Source organism: Cryptomeria japonica, chromosome 7 (genome assembly GCF_030272615.1).
Source record: "Cryptomeria japonica chromosome 7, Sugi_1.0, whole genome shotgun sequence".
Taxonomy (NCBI): domain Eukaryota; kingdom Viridiplantae; phylum Streptophyta; class Pinopsida; order Cupressales; family Cupressaceae; genus Cryptomeria; species Cryptomeria japonica.
In genome coordinates, this window is record NC_081411.1 from 417,841,116 (window position 1) to 417,864,089 (window position 22,974).

Sequence of the window (22,974 nt, forward strand, 5' to 3'; positions counted from 1 at the left end):
TATACAGTTTTTCACTACCCTACCGACTTGTCACTGGAACTGGATGACCCGAGTCAAATTTGATTTCCAAATTATTGCATAGACTTCTACTTCCCACTTGATTATACAGTTTTTCACTACCCTACCGATTTGTCACTGGAACTGGATGACCAGAGCGAAATTTGAATTCCAAATTATCACAGTTTATTAACATTTTAATCAAAAATTTGCCAGAGTCTAACCTTGATAATGTAATCAAGTGCCTTGGACTAAGTCTCTTTGATAATTGAAATGTTAAATTCTTCTGAACAGTCGGAATCACAATAATTCAAAAGGAAAACATAACTGTTTTGGCTGATATCAAACCAATAACATTTCATTTCAGTTTAGTTTTGCTTTCCATATTTACTATTGCCAACTTTTATAGGGTCCAGATATGTTGAAAAATTCAGATATTGTATGAACATTGGTGTTTCCCAATCGTCTTTGGATTTATATGCATGGAAAGGATTGCTAAGAGCGTGGAATTTTGAGAAGAAAGCAGCACATGCCTCACCATTCCATAAAAGATGAATGCACTTAAATAATTGCAATCCCTTTGAAAATGATCGTTTTTAACACAAACAATTTTTTTTGGAAAGACTAAAGACTAAACAATAGTCTAGTCAGTCAACAATCAAAAACAAAATGGAGTAAATGGAACTATTTACCTTGCCTTTAAAAAACTGCTAAGCCATTTAATCAACAGGAACCCAAAAAATGCCTAACAAGTTGCCCCATGGGCCCTATATGATTTACTACTTATAAAACATTATCAGATCACATATTGCAAAGTCACACTCATGCAGAAACTATGGTTTATAACTTCATATGCTCAAATGATTGGGTAATGATTTTCTAATCACAAATGAAGGGGGCATCTACATGACAATCACTACAGTAGAGACCTGGGCGCTGTGTAAAACCTTGCTTTGAGAGCACCTTCTGAGCTTTCATCACTAGCTCGCGGTTTGCTATGGGACCATCATGCTCAGAAAGGATTGCTTGAATTGCATTGCTTAAAGCTCCATATGCATTAAGAGGGTTTCCAGTAGGATTTGCATCAGCAGAAGTTTGATCAGATTGGCAGCCACTGATCAAAATTCCCATATCTGGAACCCCATTCTTCATAGATCCAGCATACACTTCATGGGTGCTGGAAACCTTTTCCTGTAATGCTGGCTCCAAATACCCAGAACTGTCATCACTGTCCTCCAACTTCTGCTTCAGAAACTGCTGAGCCAAATTTCCAATGGCCCCAAGGAACCCACCATCATCATTTGACTCCAGTTTGCTCACAAGAACTTTGACAAACTTCTTCACTTTGGGGCTTGCATCCTCTCTGAAAAAGTCAAAAAGAGTTGGCCGGATTTTCCCAACATCAATATCTTCTTGACCAGTTTTCTCTTTCAGAATTTCTATTAATACAGACAGAGGAAGAGACCGGTTTCTAGCTTCTCCTTCCCTATAGTTCAGGACCTTCACTGTTTCTTCTTTATTGTATTCACTCTCGTGCCTGTGCCCATTTCGAGAAGGTAGATGAATGCCTCGAGACTCAAAGGCATCATGCACAAGATCATGCACAGTTTCAGATAATAATTCTCTGAAACCAAATCTTCCTTCTCTCTTCTGCTCCCCATCAAATTCAGTTTGAGTACTGTGTCCAATTTGTTCCTTTTCATTCTTAATTAGACCCCCACTGTGGCAAGAATCTGCAACTATTGTAAAGATACAGTCACTTGGGACCTTATCAACAAACTCGCAGAAGTCATCATCTGTATTAAAACAATTTCAGGCCTTAGACTCATATTTTCATCTTATGTCTTAAATTACATATTTGCAATCACATATGTAACAATTATATTTATAACACTCTTTATATGCATTGTATATATATATAAAATTATGCATACATATTACAGATAATTCATAAGAGCCATAATTGAGATGAATTTAGTAACAACAGAAATTCAATGTATTTATAAACTAGAATAAGTAAACTAAGTACTAATGTTTGTGAAAAGTTCCAATTACACAGGAATGAACCAATCACAAACCACCTAAGGTAAATAGATTTTGAGACTGTCCACAATTTGCATTCTGAGAAGATGCACAAACGGAAAACTAGTGGGGATTGTTGCATGGCTCAATGTCACTTGAAATATCTCAGGTATTTTTCTCTGAAACAGTGAATTGGCTTGAATTTGTCTTGACCCTTGATAACCATTTGCAATGTCCCCTATCAGAAAATCTCAAGATCCTAAAGTGATACTTTTTGTAAGTTGGGAATGAATGGAATAGATACAAAGGCCCCTATACTTGATTGGAGAATAATACTGCCTAAATGAGCTAAATTACAAGTCAAAATAATTAGGTACAGGAATAGGTATTCAATGGCTTTCATTTGTTTATGACCAGTTGATCAACATTCAATTAGTTCTGCAATATCACAAACTACAACAGCAATTCATACCAATGGCAATAGCAAATCAGATCAATACAATGTGGCTTGAGTTTGCATCAAATGAAGCTCACATACGAATTGTGTATAAGATTCTCCTCGAAATCACTAGAGTTTTCATCCCAGGATTCCCACACTCAAACACGAGTGGATCAAGTGTAGATGATGATCCCAAACTAAAACGTTCGCTCTTTTATATCCTGCAAATGGAATAAGTTGGCCACCATGCATGCACACCCACAACTTTGAATTTGAATAGTGATCAAGGGCAAGAAAGATTCCACTTTGAAATTAATGGCACCAAAAACAGACTACTAGAAACAATACAACATGAATTGGGAAGTTAGGAGGGAAACAAAAACCTAGGAAGAAATATCAGGTATCAGGGGTCAGCCATATGACAAGACTCAAACCATAGGATGAGGCTTCGAGGATCAAGCAATGGACATGTTAGTAAGGGAAAGTACAAGATTTTGATAGGAAGAGCAGAGTTGAAAGAAAAAGCATACTCAGGAAGGGAAAACACATAGCAAATGGAAATAGGGAAGACACAAGTATAGACCTAATTCGTACAGAATTAGGATGACTAGAGATGAGACATAACAGGTCTAAATTACTCAAAATTGCTTATCCCCAAGCAATTGCAAGTTCGGATGTTCCAATATCTGTAGGCCTTCCCATGTTGCATCCTCCACCAAAAGATCTTTCCACTGAATTATGTACTCCTCAGTGTTTTCGTTTCTCAAATTCCTCTCGCTTACATCCATGACTACTTCAAGAATCAGCACTAGTTTGTTGTCATCATCAATCAAAGGCAACTCATCCAAGGGTTCTATATGTTTTCCTAGCACCTTTTTATGGCAAGACACATGAAAACATTGAGTATCTTGCTTCCCTTTGATAGCTTCAACTCATAGGCCACTTTGCCAATCCTTCTCAACATTTTGTATGGCCCATAGAAATGCGGATTGATCTTTTTTGACCCTCTTGCCTTCAAGAAATTCCCTGTATGGTTGCAATCTCACAAAAACCATGTCTCCAATCTCAAATGTTTTCTCGATCATATGACAATCTGCATACATCTTCTGTTGATTTTGAGCTTGTCGGAGATTATTCTTGAGTGACTTCAAAATCTTTTGGCTCTAATTGATCACATCACTTGCTCCCAATACCCTATTATCCCCAAAAATGAGATCAATGAAGCTTTGAGATTCATACTTGTGCAAAAATATGAATAGTGTTATCTAGATTAACATGTGTAGGTGGTGTTATAATAGTACTTTCCCAAATAGACCCACTTGATCCAAGTCTTCTACTAATTAACAACATATTTTCTCAAAAAACCTTCCACCCATTTGTTCAAAATCTCAATTTGGCCATCTGTTTGTGGGTGGTAGCTGGTGTTGAGGGAGCTCGATTTCCACCAAAAGGAAGAGCTCTTACCGAAACAAGCTCATGAAACAGCCACTTCTATCACTCATGATATTCTTAGGTAGTCCATGGAGTTTCATTACTTCCTTGAAGAAACAAATTGCCACTTGTGGCACCTTAAAATTTCAAGAGATGGCAAAGAAATATGCATACTTCGTTAATCTATCCACAACATATATCCAATTCTTACCTTGGACTTTAGGAAGTTCCATGATGAAAATCCATTGAGACACTTTTCCTTTTTTGCTCCAAAATGTGTAAGGGCTGCAAAAGACTAGCTGGAAATGTGTGTTACCTTTTGTTCTTTTGACAAATGATGCATTCTTTGATATGGGTGAGGACATCATCCTCGAATCCCTTCCATGTGAACCTTTCTCTGATCTATTTGTAGGTTTTGAAATACCCAAGATAGCCCACCAACGGACTGTCATGACCTACCGGCAAAATCATTCCCTTCATCCTTGATTTCAGCACCAAGTAGACTCTTCCCTTGTAAAGAAAATGAGTTCATTATAGATGGTGTACTTGTCTTCTGATAGTTTCCCTTCCAATACATCAACTATGAAGGCATTATTGGTATACTCAGTTATGATCTTATCCTTCCAATCTGCAAGGTCTGGGACACGAAACACAGATTTGGCCTTCTAGACAAGCATCAAGAACAACATTCTTCTTCCCTTTGACATAATATCAAAATCATATGCTTGGAGTTTGCTAACATACTTTTTCTGTGACTCATTTAGATCCTTTTGATTGAGAAAATATCTCAAAATGTTGTGATCAGTTTTGATTACAAATTGGCTACCCACCAAGTATTTCCTTAATTTGACCAATGCATGCATGATGGCCAAAATTTCCTTATCATAGATGGAGAACCATCTTTCCACCTCTATGAGTTTTCAACTCTCAAAAGCAATCAAGTGCATGTTCTGCATGAGCATGGCCTCAATTCCTTCTCCTAATGCATCACATTCCAATGTGAAAGGAAGAGTGAAATCCAAAATTTTTGACACAAGAGACGATCGAATTACCTCTTTTAGTCTATCAAATGCTTTCTATGCACCCTTAGCCCATGTGAAAGCTCCCTTATTTGTTCAATCAATTATAGCTACAACTAGTTGGGAGAAAACCTTAACAAATCAATTGTAGCAGTTGCAAAGGCTGAAGAATCCTTATAGATATGGCAAGCATAGTTACAAGACTCTATGAGTCTGGCCCAAACTTTGCGAGTCCCAAGCCGGATCGACTCTACATAGTCCAGACCACCCTGGACTCGATCGAATCTAGCCAAGTCTGCTTAGACTCATCGAGTCTATTAGACTCGACAGACTCGCGGAGTCCCGAGGGTAAGACTCTGCCGCGCAAAAGATTTCAAAGCTGATTTTAAGATATGGAAATTTTATTTTCAATTCTTAATATGTGTTATAGATGATGTTATCAAATCATGAGCTGCATCTATTGATGTGTTTTTTATGCACATGCAAACACAGAATAAAATACCCAAGAGTATCTTATCCTCTCTGGAACAAAATCTCTCAAATGCTAAAGATTAGCTTAAGGATCACTTGAGAAGACTCCAAGGTTCATGAATGTAGGGTCACTACTTGTGGATAAGCTCCATTGGTTGATGTGATTATGGTGGAATCACAAGGGGACTTACATTTGAATGCCTGAATGCTTGATTCGTTGGAACTTAGATCATCTGATGTTACAATATGGTGATGCTTTTGTTCCTAAACGAGCTGGAGTTCAAATAAATTGGCAAAAGATGAGGAGTTGGGAGAGTCTATTCTAATCCTAAGAATGTAGGAAGATGAGTGAATGATTAGATGGAATCCTACTGAGCGAGGTCTCACCATCAACTTGAACAATTTGACACAAGCTCAGTGCAATCTTCTAAGGATATTTCAAAGATATTTGAATCAATACCATCAAACATCGATCATCATTCAAGTTAATGCATAAGCAATGAATGTAGAACAATTCGAAGTTAAGCTCATATCGTTCCAGTTGACCACACAAGGCACGCTTACAATCAGTAAGAGGCTAGTGGTATGGACTAGGCGGATTCCACATGATACATTCAAAAAATTCCTCCATTCAATCTAATTTATTTATCATCTAACATGAAGATCCAACAAGAAACCATGCGCATTGTAAAGAAACAACACACTTCACCATAACTTCAATGAAAATGGAGTTCATTTACAACTTAGGCAACAATTTCTGCCTTCTCCTCCTACTCTACTCTAATTGCTATTCTATTCTTCTCCTATTTCTTTGCTACTAACTATCCACTATTAGCTATTAACTTTTACAAATGAGAGACTTAAGCCTTTTAAAGTGCTCTCAATACAATTCAATGGCTCAGATCAACTTGAGATCAAAGGTCGAGGATTTACAATGAAACCCTAATTAGGGTTTGTTACAACCAACTCTTCTTAGCCAATGAGATAATTACATTCAAAGAATGTGGACCAATAGATATTGAGGGTAGTTACATTGGAGTTTGTGCCTTCAAATATGAGGTTGATTCATTGCTTCAGGACGTGCTGATGTGGACCTCTCTGATTGGTGGAAGGGATGACTATGCTGCCACCTCAATCTTGCACTTTGTAGACTTGATTTGATTCATCATCATGAAGGGATGTTGAGAGATATCTCTTGATACTCAACATTATTCAGTTGCTCCATGTGATGATGATGATGAGAAGCAAACTTTGATTAACTCTTTTGAACTATCTGCTTCTTCAATCATGTTTGATGTAGGTCTTGTAATGACTTTGGTTGATCCTCCTTCGTTTTCAACATACTTGATGAATGATGCAAATGGTTGAATGTAGCTCCTCATTGTACTGACTTTGATTCTTGGATTCCTAGAGGGAATTCAAGATTGTAAAACATCTTTCCATCATGTAGGTTATCCTTCCTTGATGCTCTAGTGTCTTGAGGTAGTTGGATGATTTCTCCTTTGCACTCTTGTGATCTTTCCATATCAGTGTGATAGAATGAGAACCTTGAAAATATCCCAATCTATTGCTTGCAGCTATGCAATTGAGGTGGTGAGAGTCTTTAAACACTTTGAGATCTTCTCCTCCTTGATGTTCTAGTGTCTGCTGACGAAGCTTCTGGAAGAGGTTCTCCTTCTACCTTGCTTCATCTCCTACAAAACAAACAAGAGAGTATCAAATACACTTGATATATAGATTTAATAAGAACATATAAAGAGAATTTGAGACACTTGTGAAGTTGTTTTAGCGCTCTTTGGAGAGGAGTTCTTGAAGTTTATTCCACCCTTGATGTTCATTAAGTTGCCCTTGTCTTTTGAACTTGCACTTGAAGCCCCCTACATGAAGTTAGCTTATCTCAAACATGAAGTTAAACTTTACCCGAGTAACCTGATTCATGAAGTTGATATTTGCTCATGAAGTTGAGATTCGCTTATCTATATTTGAATATGAAGATTGCTCTAGATGGTGTGCACGTGAAGCTTGTTTTAATCAATTTGCTCCAATCTTCTAAGTCATGAAGTTCACCTTTGTAGAAATTCGCTCGAAATCTTCAACTCCTGAACTTCGCTCCAAACCTTAAACTTATGAAGTTCGATCCAAATTTTGAACTCATGAAGTGCACTCATGCTTCTCAAATTTGCTTCATTCCTTTATCTTCCATTTCGCTTGTGAAGCCTTGAAGGTGAAATTCGCTCCAATACCCCAACTCATTAAGTTCGCTCCAAAAAGGCAACTCACGAAGTTGGAAATTTCGCTCCAAGAAGGCAACTCGTGAAGTTGGAGAATTCGCTCCAAGAAGGCAACTCATGAAGTTAGAAATTTCGCTCCAAGAAGGCAACTCATGAAGTTGGAAATTTCGCTCCAAGAAGGCAACTCATGAAGTGCATTTGAAATCCTCTCTAAGGGGTGTACACATGATGTCTTATTTCAATCACATTGCTTGCTAAGCTTGCTTGTCTCTTCCAAACACAAAGTTCGCTCCAAAAGGTGAAGTCATGAATTTCGCTCCAAAGATGAAGTTCGCTCCAAAACATGAAATCATGAAGCTCCTCGCTTGGAATCTCTCAAACATGAAATTCGATCCAAAACATGAAGTCATGAAGTTTGCTCCAAAAAGGCAACTCGTGAAGTTGGAAATTCGCTCCAAGAAGGCAACTCATGAAGTCGGAAATTTCGCTCCAAGAAGGCAACTCATGAAGTTGGAGAATTCGCTCCAAGAAGGCAACTCATGAAGTTGGAAATTTTGCTCCAAGAAGGCCACTCATGAAGTTGGAAATTTCGCTCCAAGAAGGCAACTCATGAAGTGCATTTGAAATCCGCTCTAAGGGGTGTACACATGATGTCTTATTTCAATCACATTGCTTGCTAAGCTTGCTTGTCTCTTCCAAACATAAAGTTCACTCCAAGAGGTGAAGTCATGAAGTTCGCTCCAAAAGTCTAACTCTTGAAGTTCGCTCCAAGATGGCAAGTCATGAAGTTCGCCCCAATTCTTGAAGTCATGAATTTCGCTCCAAAACATGAAGTCGTGAAGTTGAAATTCACCCCTGAGGCTTTGAAGATGAAATCTCTCCCGAGGTTGAGCTTATGAAGTGGATCTCAAATCACGATTAAATTCTCCCTTGCTCACTTTCACTTACATCCTTGACTTCAATATATAATGACATGGACATCATGAAGTCTTAGAGCAAATTTTAGTTCTTTACATGAGGAGTGTTCATGAAGTGAAATTTGTTCCCCAAAAGTAGCACTTGAAGTGACCTTCTAATCCTTCTTCATTCATGAAATCTAGACTTTGTGAACCTACTTCACAATCATGCAAGACTATACACCTGACTCCTAGCCATTTGAGAACCTATATCTCTCTAATGCAAAGGCTAATAGCAAGGACACAACTAACAACTAAGCAAGTAGGAAAAAAGTGGGCATCCCCATTTGCAACGGGGCGATGTGTGAATACCTCACAACAATATCCAATGTACGATCCAGATAGTTATTGAATACAGAGGATGACATATCTTGACTCTTGAGTGAGGATATTGTATCTACCAACATAGAAAGTTTCTAAATGGATGGGATAAAATTAGTATTACTATATATAATATATTGAATGCTATCTTGTGGAATTAAAATTTCAATAAAAAAATTGCAAGATTTCATTGCTACACATCTGCAAAAGAATATCTTGAATTCAAATTTGAAGATGCATAACTTGTAGCCCAATCAATCTTTTCCAGTAGCAACATAGTTAGGTAAGGCATAAACAAGAGAATAAACACAGAACTAATATATGATATCCTAAATCTAATACATGCAAAAAGTTTCAATATCGCATTCATGTGCACCTGATTAATTCTGCTAAGCATTGTATTAGGCATGCATGAACCCCATTGGTGCATCAGGGCAAATAAAAATTTACAAAGAGTCATGAATAAGGGATTTGCTGTCATTTTAGACTTTCTGTTTGAAAATTGTGTTGGTTGATTTCAAAGATTGAACCTATGAAGAAGTTGTCATCTGCACATGATTGTCTTCAATCAACCTTGTATAGTCTATACACAGATCTAGAAATTTATAGTGTCTTTAAGGGTATCTAGTAATTTTTATTCTATTTGATGAGATTATTGTGTCTTTAAGATTAATTTATTAAAGGATGCATGAAACAAGTTTTAAATCCTTAAAAATCTTTGAATTTCTTGGGTTTTTCAATTTGCCAAGTCTTGGCTGAGTTTTTGCCGAGTCCAAGCGCCAAGTCCAAGTCCGAGTCAAAAATCAGCTTGCCGAGTCTGAGTCTTGTAACACTGATGTCAAGGTCTTTGGGGGAGACTAGTCTCGAATTGATTTCTCCTCCATGTCCACCTGCACTCCCTTTCCATTGATGATGTGACCTAGATACAATATTTCTATCCTAGTGAACTCATACTTTGACTCCTTGAAAAATAGCATTTTTGTGCTTCCAAAACACCCCATACTTCATCAATGTGCCATAGCTACTCCTTCCACTTTTTGTTGTAGATTAAAACATCATCAAAAAAGACAAGAACAAACTTTCTCAATTGCTTGTAGAAAACCTTACTCATGCATTATTGGAAAGTTGTTGGAGATTTTATCAAACCAAACGGCCCGCTTAGAAATCAATAGTGCACGTATTGACATCAAAAAGACATCTTGTGAATATCCGCCTCTATTATGTCCCATTTGCTCAGGCACAATGACTATTGTTTTACTAATAAAACTGGTTTTAAACACAATTACTATAATAATATAATTATATAATAATAATAACATTTCAAATTTTGGAATTGACTTACTTTGCAAATCCTTCATCAATCAAGTATAAAGGAGGGGACTTCACATTTTGAAGGTATCATTTTCTATGCATTTGAAATTGTTTTGCAATTATAAACTAGGACGAAACCTTTAGTTTGGGCATGCTCTAGGTAGGACACAAACTCTATCTAGGCATTGAACATTACACTTGAATCTGGTATGATTTGCAAGCATCTAATCCAAATTCAATTTATTCAAGTCAATGACCCGCATTGGGTGATCTGATTATGACCAATAAGCAATTTAATATCCATTAGAACTCACCACATACATCAAAGGTAGAGTTTATAGGGTTGACCTACTATCAAACACCCTAGTTGTCAACACTAACTAGAGTGATGAATAAGGAGGTCAAGTGTGGTACCCTATGTGCCCTTACTCCAGTTCCTTGGACAGATCCAAGCAGGTGATTTGCAATTCCAAAGCACATATCGGACCTTGGGAGGTCGTTGCCACAAAGTCGTGATAGTTCCAATACTCACCAATAATCTTCTCAACTGCCAAGCAGCACTTGGGTTAACTCAAGCTAATATAGTCTATCCTTTCTGATTGATTTGGAGCTTAATACTTAGAAACGCCATGTCATATGTAAGTTATTGAGATTGTAGACAATGATTATCTAAATTGCAATTTCTTTGAAATTTTGTATTGGAATCAAAGAAACGGGACTCGCCCGGACTCGCCCAAACTCGGTGAGTTTGGGTCCGAGTCATGCCCCCCAAGTATGGCTTGCTCGGACTCGGACTCGACCGAGTCCAGGGGGCGAACTCGCCAGACTCGCCGAGTTGGCGAGTTTGGCATAAACTCGCCAGACTCGGCCAGTCCCGTGCTTGGGACTCGATCGGCCGGCCGGGCTTTAAAAAATCCAAAAAAAAACATTTTTTAAAGTTTTTTTAACTTCTTTTTTTGTTGTTATTTATCCTCCAACCCTAAAAGTGAACTTCATTTCATTCATTTGGCAAAATAGGAGAAAAGTGAGTTAGTTGTGAAGAAAAACAAGGGTGCACTGAAGAAAAACTAGCAAGGAGGAAGCTCAAGATTTCTTCCATTTATCACATTGGGGCTGCGTTGTGTTTGGATTTGGTGCATCAAGAGTTGGATAGGAAGAGTTTGCAGCTCATTTCAAGCTTGTTGTAAGAGGTAAGATTGTTTTTTTTGAGATTTATTTGTTTCTTGTATGCAAAAATTTCATTTTCTATTCATTTCTTTTGAAAGTTTTACATTTTTTTCCAAAATCTTTTGTATGTTACTATGTAGGGTTGTATGTAGAGTTTGTAAATTTATTTTTTTTTAAAGTAGGGTTTGAAATTTTGATCAAACCCTACATTTTTTTAAAAAACAAATTACAAACCCTATCTTAGTTTTTTTGAAAAAAATGTACAATGAGAATGAGTTCACAACAAAGAATGAATGTATTAATTTTTTTTTGTATTTGTAATGTCTTATGACTTATAATTTATTGCAGCAACCTTCGCTTTCTTATTTGCCTCAAGTTTCACAAAACTATCATACAATGTCTTCTTCATCTTCTAGACCCCCAATTAGAAAGGACCCCGCTTGGAAATTTCACGAAGATTTTCCTGGGCAAAGAAAGGGGCAGACAAAATGTATGTTTTGCAAAACAATAATCCATGGAGGCATTTATATATTGAAATACCATATTGCTTGTGTGCGTGGCCATGATGCTGACCCATACATTGAAGCAACGACTAAGGCCATACGCGAGTGCTATGTAATGGTTGAAGCAATTGAAAACAAAAAGAAGCAAAAGGAGGATCGCGCAGCCATTGGAAGTGGGACAACTTTAGGTTGTGTTGGAGGGCCTTCTTCCATGCCTCCACATCATCCCACTCACCATGCTATTGCTAGTGGTAGTGCTTCCTCTTCTACAGGTGCCAATACTCATGTTCCTAGCACTGCCAGTGGTAGTGGGACTGAGAGTGTTAGCATTGGACCTAGAGATTCGTAAATCTAAGTTGGATACCTTCTTTGTGCCTCGCACTACTCCTGGGTCCCAACAGTCGCTTGAGAGCATGGGTTGGAACAAGGAAGTCCATGATGCTGCTAAAATGGCAATTGGTAGGTTTTGGGTCTACGGCAATGTTCCATTCTTTACAGCCAGGTGAATGTTTTATGTTTGATTGTTTTAATGTTTATACTTTAATTCTTCGTTTTATTTTTTCTCGTACATACTACATAGTTCATACTTAACTTATCTCATCTAATTTATTTGTGACAGGTCTCCTTATTGGCAAGAAACGGTTGATGCCCTTACCATATGTGGGGCGGGGTTCTAAGTCCCTTCTGAGTCTAATTTGAGGGGACCCATTTTGACTCATTTGGTGAATGATGTGAAGAAGGAATTAGGTGAACAACGCTAGATATGGAGCACTAAAGGTTGCACCATCATGACTGATGGTTGGACGGATAGGAGAAATAAAACTCTCCTTAATTTTCTTGTTTCTTCCGCAGGTGATTGATTAATTTTAGTTTCATTTAGTCATTAATTTTTTATTTTTCATTTAATGATTTATTGAATGATCATTGATCTTGCTTTATTTTTTAATTTCAGGGGGCACCGTTTTCATCGAGTCCATTGATGCCTCCGCCCATTGCAAGAATGCCACCTACCTATGTGAGTAGATAGAGGAGGTGATTGATGAGGTGGGTGAGGAGAATGTGGTACAGGTGGTGACCAACAACGCAGCAAATTATGTTGTTGCAAGTAAACTTTTGATTACAAATACAGACTAATTTTGTTTGCAAATTAGTTACTATTTTGTAACTTCATTAATTACAATGCAACAAATTATGTTGTTGTAGGTAGACTATTGATGGAGAGGCACCCATCTATAGTTTGGACTCCATGTGTCGTCCATTGCATTGACCTCATGTTGGAGGATATTGAAAAACTCCCATGGGTCAAGAGATGTGTAGAAAGGGCAAGAAATGTGTGCAAATTTGTATATAATCATTCATGGGTGTTGGCTCTTATGAGACAATACACAAAGCAGAAGGAGTTAGCTCGTCCAGGAATCACAAGATTTGCCACAAACTTCATCACATTACAGTCCATGCTTCACTGTAAGTCGGCCTTGAGACGTATGATTGTTGGTGAGGAGTGGTCTTCCTCATCCTATGCTGCCACCCTTGCAGGGAAAGATTGGCAAACTGCATTTTTTATGAGCAAGACTTTTGGATCCCTTGTGATGAGATAGTGAAGGTAAATTTTTTATAAATTCTACAATTTAACTTTTTGTTTTATAACTTATTCATCATGTTCTCTTATTTGCTCATTTTTCTAAATTACACAATATTTTCAATTTTGCAATTTGTTAAGCCCTTGGTGGTTTTGTTGCGAGTTGCGGATGGAGAAAAGCTCGCAATGGGCTACATATATGAGGGCATGGATAGGGCGAAGGAGGGCATCAAATCTGTTTATGAAGGAGATGAGAGCAAGTATGGTCCCATTTGGGAGATCATTAATAGGAGATGGCATCATCAGCTTCATAGGCGCATCCATGCAGCAGCCTATTATCTAAATCCGGCATTCCATTTTAGCCCTACTTTCAAGGCTGATGTGGAGGTTCTTAATGGGCTATACTCAAACATGGAGAAGATGGCACCTGCTGGTACTACTCAGACAGAGCTTATTCGAGAGCTACAGTTGTTCTCAAATGCACAAGGGGAGACCTTCTCTCCTCCTATCGCAAAAGAAAGTAGGAAAACCATGATGCCAGGTAAAAATAAATTGTAAGGCTTAATTTTAGTTTTATTGTATATTGTTAAATGAGTTTGAGTGAGAGTGATTTTATTTATTTTTCTCATTTCAAACTCAGATAATTGGTGGAGCTTTTTTGGCCCAATGACACCAAATATTCAGAAGTTGGCCATTCGCATCTTGAGCCAACCATGCAGCGCATCTGGTTGTGAGCGCAATTGGAGTATGTTTGAGCACATACACTCCAAGAGGCGCAATAGATTATCCGTGGAGAAGATGAATGATCTCGTCTTTGTTCACTACAACCTCCGCCTGAGAATGAGAAAGAATGCATTAGCTGACATATCTACTATCATTCTAGATGAGGTTAATCCTGATGCAGAGTGGGCCACTGAGACAGATCCTGCGGCTGTCTTTAGTGATGATGGCATTGATTGGATCGACCAGGTAGATATAGAGGCTAAGGCTGTACCCATGGCAGAGGAGGAGCGGAGAGCACGAGCAGAGACAGGAGATTCAGAGGCAGATACTGATAGTGACACAGATGTTCCTAATGTTGGTGAGCATGGCATGGTGTCACGGGGAGTGGCTATGGCTGTCGAATCATCCAGGACCTACCTTAGACGCCTTCACAGGGGGTCGGGGCCAGAGGGTGCACGCTCCGCTGAGCCATAGGCTTGTAGTTGTATTTACCTTTGGTATTTGTATGGAACATTTGATGATGATCATATGATGACATGGATTTTTTATTCCATGAGTTTTGCAATATTGTATACATTTGACAATATTTATATATCTATGTTTGTTATTTCCTTCAGCTACAATTTGCCTTTATGCTTATGTGATTGATGTATACTTGTGTATGTAATCAAATGAGCCGAGTTTGATGATGTTATTGTGTCTTTAAGGTGTATTCAATAAAGGGTGCATGAAACAAGTTTTAAATCTTTTAAAATCTCTAAATTTCTTGAGTTTTTCACTTTCCTGAGTCCAGCCGAGTCTAAGTCCGAGTCGACCTTGCCGAGTCTGAGCTGAGTCTGAGTCCCGTTTCTCTGATTGGAATAAAGTTTTTTTATCAGATTGGTTGAGATCTGCAAACTATTATTTGTATGGTTTATTTTCATGTGCTTCTGATTTTCAATTCTATGCAAACTAGTTATTGCATAAGTGTTAAATCTGGGCTGACTAGGAAAATAACCATGATGAATCTTATTGTGGTGTAAAAGCCACTTTGTTTGCCAGCCTATGGGTGTCTAATGAAAAATTATGCAAAAAAGTGAAATAAATTAAATATTATCCTCAACCTTAGAAATCACCAAGGCACTAACTTTGAGCACTTCACTTTGAACTGAGAGGAGCCATAAGCCAAGACCAAGTGCTAAAAATAGACATATGCTGAAAATATAAACTCTACTAGAAAACATTGAAATCACCTACTAGAGCTCTCCACCAAACACTAAGTCCCCTAACCAAATCCACTTAGCCTACGGGAACATGGGAATAGGCTAATGAAAACCCAAAACTGACTAGGTGCAAGAAGGGGACATTACAAGAAATTAGGTACCAACAAAGGGAAAAAAGAAAGGAAGAAGCCATGGGTGATAGGAATGAGGAAATCAACCTCCAAGAGGTCATTAGGAATGAAAACAGAGAGTTGGCCAAAGAATTTCAGTCCACCATGTGGGTGTCTATGGCAAAGGTTGTGAGAACTTTGAAAGGAATGAATCAACATTGGAGTGCTACAAGATCTATTCTGAATGGTCCTTAAGGAAGTCATTCAACCAATGGTGATGTTTCAGTCAATCCAGCAACTAAAACATTTAGAGACAATTTTTCGCAGAGAGAGTTAAGAGGATCCATTTGAGGAAGAGCAACAAGTTCCACCAAGACTTGAGGATGATATGGCAAGGTATCATGATGAATATAGTGCCCTAAACCTAGCCTTCCACCATGACATGCCATTAATGGAGTAATATAATATGAAAATAAGGAATGATCGTCATGGAGGAAGAAGACATCAAGATCAGCCAAGGACAGATATACAACAGCAGTTGGGAAAGATCACTATACCCACCTATAATGGATCCAATGGGGTCACAGCTAGAGCTTGGTTGCAGAAATTGGATAGCTATTTCTCATTAAACCATATGCATAAGGAGGAAGCAATCAAGTTTGCATTACTTCACCTATAGGGTGTGGCTCCTAAGTGGTGATACCATGGCATGGTGACCCAAGGACATAGCTCAATCACTTTCCTAGAGGAGTTTGGCCAAAGATTGATGGAGAGGTTTGACAAGAAGGAATTAGAGATTCACTTCAGGGAGCTAGCACAATTGAGGCAAGAGAGCATAATTGAGCACTATGTGGCATAATTTTAAAGGCTATCAGTCATGGTTCTTGATGTGACAGAGAGGGGACTCATAGTTCTTTTTGTAGAGGGCTTATCCAAACCACTCAAGAGTTTGGTAAGGGCATTTGACTTGAATTCCTTGCAAGAGGCCATTAGGCAATCCCTAAATTTGGAGGATTCAATAACCAAAAACAAATTCTACTTAAAGAATGCACCACTAATTCAACATATGAAGCTTCGTGATAAGAGTTTCCCTCAACCTAAGGCATTACCCCCAAAACTAGACAAATTTGAGGAATCCAAGAATGAACTTTGAAGTAAAAAATGGTGCTTCACTTGTCAAGATCCATGGCAACCAAGTCATGGGTGTTTGGAAAAAGGATAGATACACTACATTGAGGTGGTTTCCAATTAAGATTTTGAGGTGGGAGAATGAGGAGACTCCCATCCAATAGAAGAGACTCACACCATGAATCATAGAAGCCCACAATTTGTAGAAATACTAAGACAACCACACCAAGCAACAAGCCCATTCCAAGAAAATGCAATATAATGAAACGAACAAGCAATCCAAGCTCCCATGCCAAAGGACTCACAATATTATATTTCTTTGAGCTCCATATGGGTCGCTTAATAGATAATACCGAACATGGCATCTCTATTCCCCTTTCACAACTATTTGCTATATAAGTATATGTTCAAAACCCTACAAATTTTTCTCTAAAAGAGACTTCATAGATTTGAAGGACACAACTAATAAATGCACAATGAAATACTTGAATGATATCTCCAACACTGACTAGGGTAGATAGGCCCACTACCGAAACCAACAATCCATGAGGGTTTTCATCCTAGGGTTACAAGCTTCAAGAAGCTCTCCAAGCCAATATGAGAAAACAACCAAGCATATCTCAAATGAGCCTCTCATTGCTCCTCCATAACATTCTGGGAAAGCTTCTAGAACTTGTTTTAATTTTCCGGCACTTTTAATATTTAACTTAAGCCCGAGGAAAAATAAAGTGACTTTATTAAAATATTTACTTAAAAACCATTAAAGTCACTTTATACACTTATTACATTAAATAAATAAATAATATCACCCATATAATCTCCTTTCTCGCCACTATTTATTCCCTTGAATTGGTTATAGCATGTGCCTTCCATTATGAGCCTACCACTAGAAGTAACATAACTTTTGACAACTAAATAATTTGTAGATTGGATGCTGATACCCTCAAATCCATATTGGGATTATAGTTCTATGAAGAAACAGTTAATTGATCTAGAACAATGTGAACTTCAGTGGGATAACGATGTACAAGAATGCCAAAAAGAAATCACACAAAATTGGATCAATGACAAAGAGGACTGCCTACTTACTGAAATTGTATCAAAGTGATTTCAAAGAACTCAGCCTAATCACCATGATCAATAAGATAACAGGTCAACTAGAAACAAGGAATCTCATCTATTCTTTAGTGCACGCAAATGCTTTTACTGGGTTTAAGAAGAATGAGAAAGAGCACATTGTTGTTAAACTACCATACCTGCCTTTGAATAAAAATGCCCAAGATTTGCAAGTTGCTGATCTCCAATTTTTAGAGGCCAACTTAAGACAAGTAAACAGGTGAGGTAACATTGACTTGTTACACTTTGCCACAGAAAATGTGAAAGAAATGTTAGAAAATGATTGTAAGGCAAAAGCAAAGTGAAAGGCAGAAAGCAGGGAATTAAATGCATACATTGCTCATCTTGTGAATCTCGTATCCGAGACAAGAACAAGTTCACCACCAAGGCTGGATGAAGGATCTCAACGGAAACAACTTGACTAGGTGGTGTCACATGGAAGAACAATTCAATAGTGGAATGGGAATCCTTGTGATGATGGCACAAGAACAATTGATGATTTATTCAATTTGTTGAAAGAGGTAGGATTTACCATTTGAAAGTTTATTGAGTTAGAATGCTCTATGACTGTTAATATTTCCTTGTGTAGTGGCATTCTATATAATTCAGAGCCAATGACGTTTTGGGGAGAAGAAGAGTTGGTGAGATTGAAGGTGATTGTAAATCTTGATTAATCATATTCCAAAGTGGATGGATAATTGCCAAGTGCTATCTAAGTTGCAGGAAGATGAAGATTGTTTAGTAGGATATTCTATCTTTCTACACACCTTTGCCATTCACATTTACTGAAGATAATGTGGATATGCTGAAGAGTAATTTAGAGCAGATAAACACAACCTAGTTAGGAGGATCGGCTTTCAATGTCAACAATATGGAATAATTGATGTAGATAGTAGTTAGATTTAATATAAACAGACTTAAGTTGCTAGAATTGCTATTTGCCTAAGTATCAAATATAGTTTACAGAAGTTTTGTTCAACAATTAGACAGCGAAGAATCAGATGAAAACCTGCAACCACAAAAATCATAGAGTTCTCAGATTGAGTTTGATTGGCAAGAGGAAAAGATAGCGCTCTGTCTCCTAAGTCTCCAAATTATTCAGATAATTCAGATTTAGATCTGTAATAGAAAATTATGATTCATAAATAATCATTTTTAACTATTTTATATTTTGAAGCTATTAGTTAATTTTGAGCAAAAGTAAAAGCATAATTTTGTCAACTTGCAATTCTTTATTTGTTTTAGCAATTATTGTTTTAGGATAGCATTATTTCCTTAGTTTAGAAGATAGGGATAAGTTTTTCTTTAAATAAAGAGTTTATTGGGATTATTTTATTCTATTTTTCCTTTAAAGTTTCTTCTTGAGCACTTATACATTTCTTGCGCACATAGATGGTAATGAAATTTTGTTCAAAACCTATGTTGCAAAAGTTCCCATTCAGCTTTGAAGTTAGTCTATTGTATTCAGATTCAATAACGTAGTAATAAGATCTATGTTCAACACTCATTCTCTCTTCTTAATCGGTAGCTTTGTGTGTTTTTAAGGAATTGTTACCTTCAATCTCACATTTGTAGAATGTTTCTTATGTCAAAAAAAATCCTATGGTTAATAAAAATTCATTGGTCTCTATTTTGTTTCTAGTTCACATTGTTATTCAACTGCATAATAGAATCTCTTTGTGGCAAGATGAGAACTTTTAGAGTCTTGTGCTCCTACTTCTGAGATTAAAAAGACAAGTCAACTTTACTTTTACATTGTTTTACTTTCATGCAAAACCTCAATAGATATGTTGGACAATATGCATAAGTAGCAATCTTGTTTGTTGTTTAGATTGTAGAAGTAGATTTAATCAAGGAGCTTCCACTGCAAATTTCAATAGAGGATTTCCTCGCATTGTTCCATTTTGTAATGTCCCCTTTTCCACTCTAGTTTGTTTTGGGGGTCATTAGCCTATTTCGGAGACCCATAGGCTAGTCGGAAGCAGAAATTAGGGTTTCCTACCTCTGGGAGAATGTTTCTGCATTTTCGAAGGCTTGCATGTTGGAATTTATCAGTTTGGGTTCTGGATTCCTTCTGGGTTTTCAGAAAGCTTCGCAGTGAGGGTACATGCATAGCAAGTTATGGAGTTTATTTGACTTACTATTTTTAGTAAGTGGGTTTTTCTGGGTTTTCTATGAACTCTATAATGGTATAACATGCAAACCAATCTAAGGACCTTTTCGGGACTTACTATTTTTAGTAAGTTTGGCAACTGCTCAGAATGTGGTAAAAATCACTTTGGAAACACTTACTGTTTTTAGCAGTATGCTATTTATAATAAGTACTATTTTTGGCAGTGCTATTTTTGGCAAGGGTTCTGCAACTCAACTCAATGGCTATTTCTGGCAGTATTATTTTGGCAAGATCTTGTGTTCACTCAGATGAATATTTTTAGCAATTCAGTTCAGAACTCCAACTCAGTTCAATTTTGGTGATTTCCAGCATTTCAATCCCCGACTCAATTTGGCAATAATCAGTATTTGAGGAGAAGGAATTTTTAATATATTAATACTTTAAGCATAAGGTTTTAATATTTGATTATTTTATGGATGGACGACTTGGGAAAAAAAAGAAAATAATAATTTTATCCTAAGTCTACTTGGGCGAATTATTTCACCCTCTTGTTGGACGCCAAAATACAATGCATCATTATTATTTTATAGACTTTATGTTATCTCCAAAAGTTCGACTTAAGGGGGGACATGTTTGGACGCCATATGCTAAGGGGAAAATATGAAATGCAGCGCCTAAGGGGTGAAATGAAATGTAATGGAATTTGGGTGCCATTTGAGTGGAATTTGAATTTGAATTTGGTTGGCGAAAAGTTATAAATACACGCCTTGGGCTCTCATTTGGACATCCATGAATAATTGTAACGAAGTGCTACCGAATTGTAAAGATAGTAGTTCTTATTGTTCTTTCTTGTCCCACTGCATAAGTGGAAGAGGCTGGCTATGCCGCCTATCTTGGAATAGTGATTTCTCTTAGTTTGTAATCCATATTATGCATTGTAAGCTAGTTAGTAGTACTAACAGCCATCTGATTGGATTATTGCTTTAAGTCCCACTGCATAAGTGGAAGAGGCTGGCTTTGCTGCCTATTTTGGATATTGTAATACTATCCTCCTGCTGCATAAGCGGTAGAGCTGATTTAAATTTCATTTCTAGTCCTCCCGCTGAACAAGTGGTTGATCTTTGGCTTGTCCTTGGCTGGTTTACCGCCAAGTGATTGCATTGTTTTCAATATCTCGCTATATAAGCGGAACGGGCTGGCTTGCCGCCTGAAGATTGTAATCATTTTCCATTATTGGCATCTAACAATCTCCTCGTCACGGTATGCTCTCACCCTCCCAAATTGGGCTCTCAGTGATCAAAAAGTGGAGGGTTACTTTCAACAGCATTTAGTTTACATTTCCTAACATTAACAAGTGTTGTGTTGAATGTAACTTTGTGATAAAATCAGAAAAAAAATAAGGGGGATATTACACATTTTGAGTTGTCTAGAAAAGGAAAAATTCAAAAATCAACAATGTGTTAGCATTTCAATTCTCTTTTGCAAGGCAACATAAATTAGAACAATGTGTGATGTACCATTCTTCATTTGCCCTATAATTTGCCCACAACAATAGTTATTAATGCTATTAGTTGTTTGATATGAGGAATCTGGATTTGATCTATTACAGGTCTGGTCCTTTGCTTGTATCCGCTGTTCACAATAATATTTGCCTGATTGGATGATTGTTGTAGATGTTCGATTCTATGGATGCTCTTCTCCAAAAAATTACTTGTTCTTCTTCCATGCCCTTCATGCCAACGTGGATTTGTTTTATGTATCACTTCTATTTCAATAAAGGGTCATGTCTTCTCCCCACATATACAACCCTCTTCAAAGTTTTGTCTCTTCACAACTATCCCATGCCTCTTGTTTCGACTTTGTTAATTTGCTTAAGTCAATCCTCTAACTTGCTTAGACAAATCACCAATTGCTTGAAGAGAATTTGCTTAGACAAATTGTCTATTAGAATTGAATTTGATCTGTTGTTCTTAACCGTTCCTATCTTGGAAGGCGTCTAGCTATTAGGAGCAAGTACTTGACAGGCTGATCGAGGTCATGACAATCCACCCTTCCCAAAATTTGCTTGTCCCCAAGCAAAGTTAGTGTTCAAAAAATAGAAATATGATGATAGGAATATGTTTATAATAATCATTGAAAACACATCAAGTATGAACCAAACACAGAGCATACACATTAAAAAATGAAGCATACACATGAATATATGTAGACACGGAGCATACATAGAAATACACGTATTGTTAGATCCCTTCTTATCAACTAGAATGCATCCATTGATTTATTCTTACCTTGCAGGCAAGCAAGATCAAGAAGAAAGAAAAAGGTGTTTGGATCTACAACAAGCAAGTGCATCGAAGGATTTGGAGGAGGAAGCATGATAGGTCCGCCCAAAGCCATCCTCACACTAAGCCCAAGAGGAGACACTTACCCTCTTGGCCCCAACGGCAGGCACATTGGACATCCACTTGAGCTGGTCTACCTAGTGGGATGCTTGTATCTGCTTTCCCTATTCACACTTCATCCCTTTAAGTCAATAGTCAATCATCGGAGGGTAGGAAGGGAGCCTAACTCCACCTTACTACTCTGATGATCCTAGAAGGGGACCTAACTCCACCTTGCCGCTTATAAGCCACTTAGAGCCAAAAAGAGGGCCTAACCCCATCTTGCTTCTCATAAGCCATTTAGAGCCAAAAAGTGGGCCTAACCCCATCTTGCTGCTCATAAGCCATTTAGAGTCAAAAAGTGGGCCTAACCCCATCTTGCTGCTCATAAGCCATTTAGAGTCCAAAAGTGGGCCTAACCCCATCTTGCCACTCATAAGCCATTTACAGTCAGAAAATGGGCCTAACCCCACCTTTTAATCTGCTAGAAATCAGATTATAAACTCCTCATAAGTCTCATAAAATCTTCACAATCCTCTCCTCAATTCTGAAATAATTTTCTTATGTAAGACCAAACTGGTGTGTATATATAATCGAATATATCTTTGTACATTCAACACACTCTACTTGTAAGTGATATGTTATTCACAAATTGATATAATCAATCTATTTATTAAATCTGCATGCACTCTCTTCATAAATCTACATGCACCTTTTTAGATCTGCACATTGTATATTCATCACTCAACGCATC

General features: G+C 37.5%; 1 protein-coding gene across 1 annotated transcript in view; it reads right to left on the reverse strand.

The window, feature by feature from the left end:
* Positions 1-544: 544 nt before the first annotated feature.
* Positions 545-22,974, reverse strand: part of LOC131033389 (metacaspase-5) — a 28,092-nt gene continuing 5,662 nt past the window's right edge. Inside the window, exon 2 of the mRNA XM_057964614.2 lies at positions 545-1,793. Within this exon, the coding sequence (XP_057820597.2) occupies positions 877-1,793 (917 nt within the window). The 3' untranslated portion in view covers positions 545-876. The remainder of the gene's footprint in view (positions 1,794-22,974) is intronic.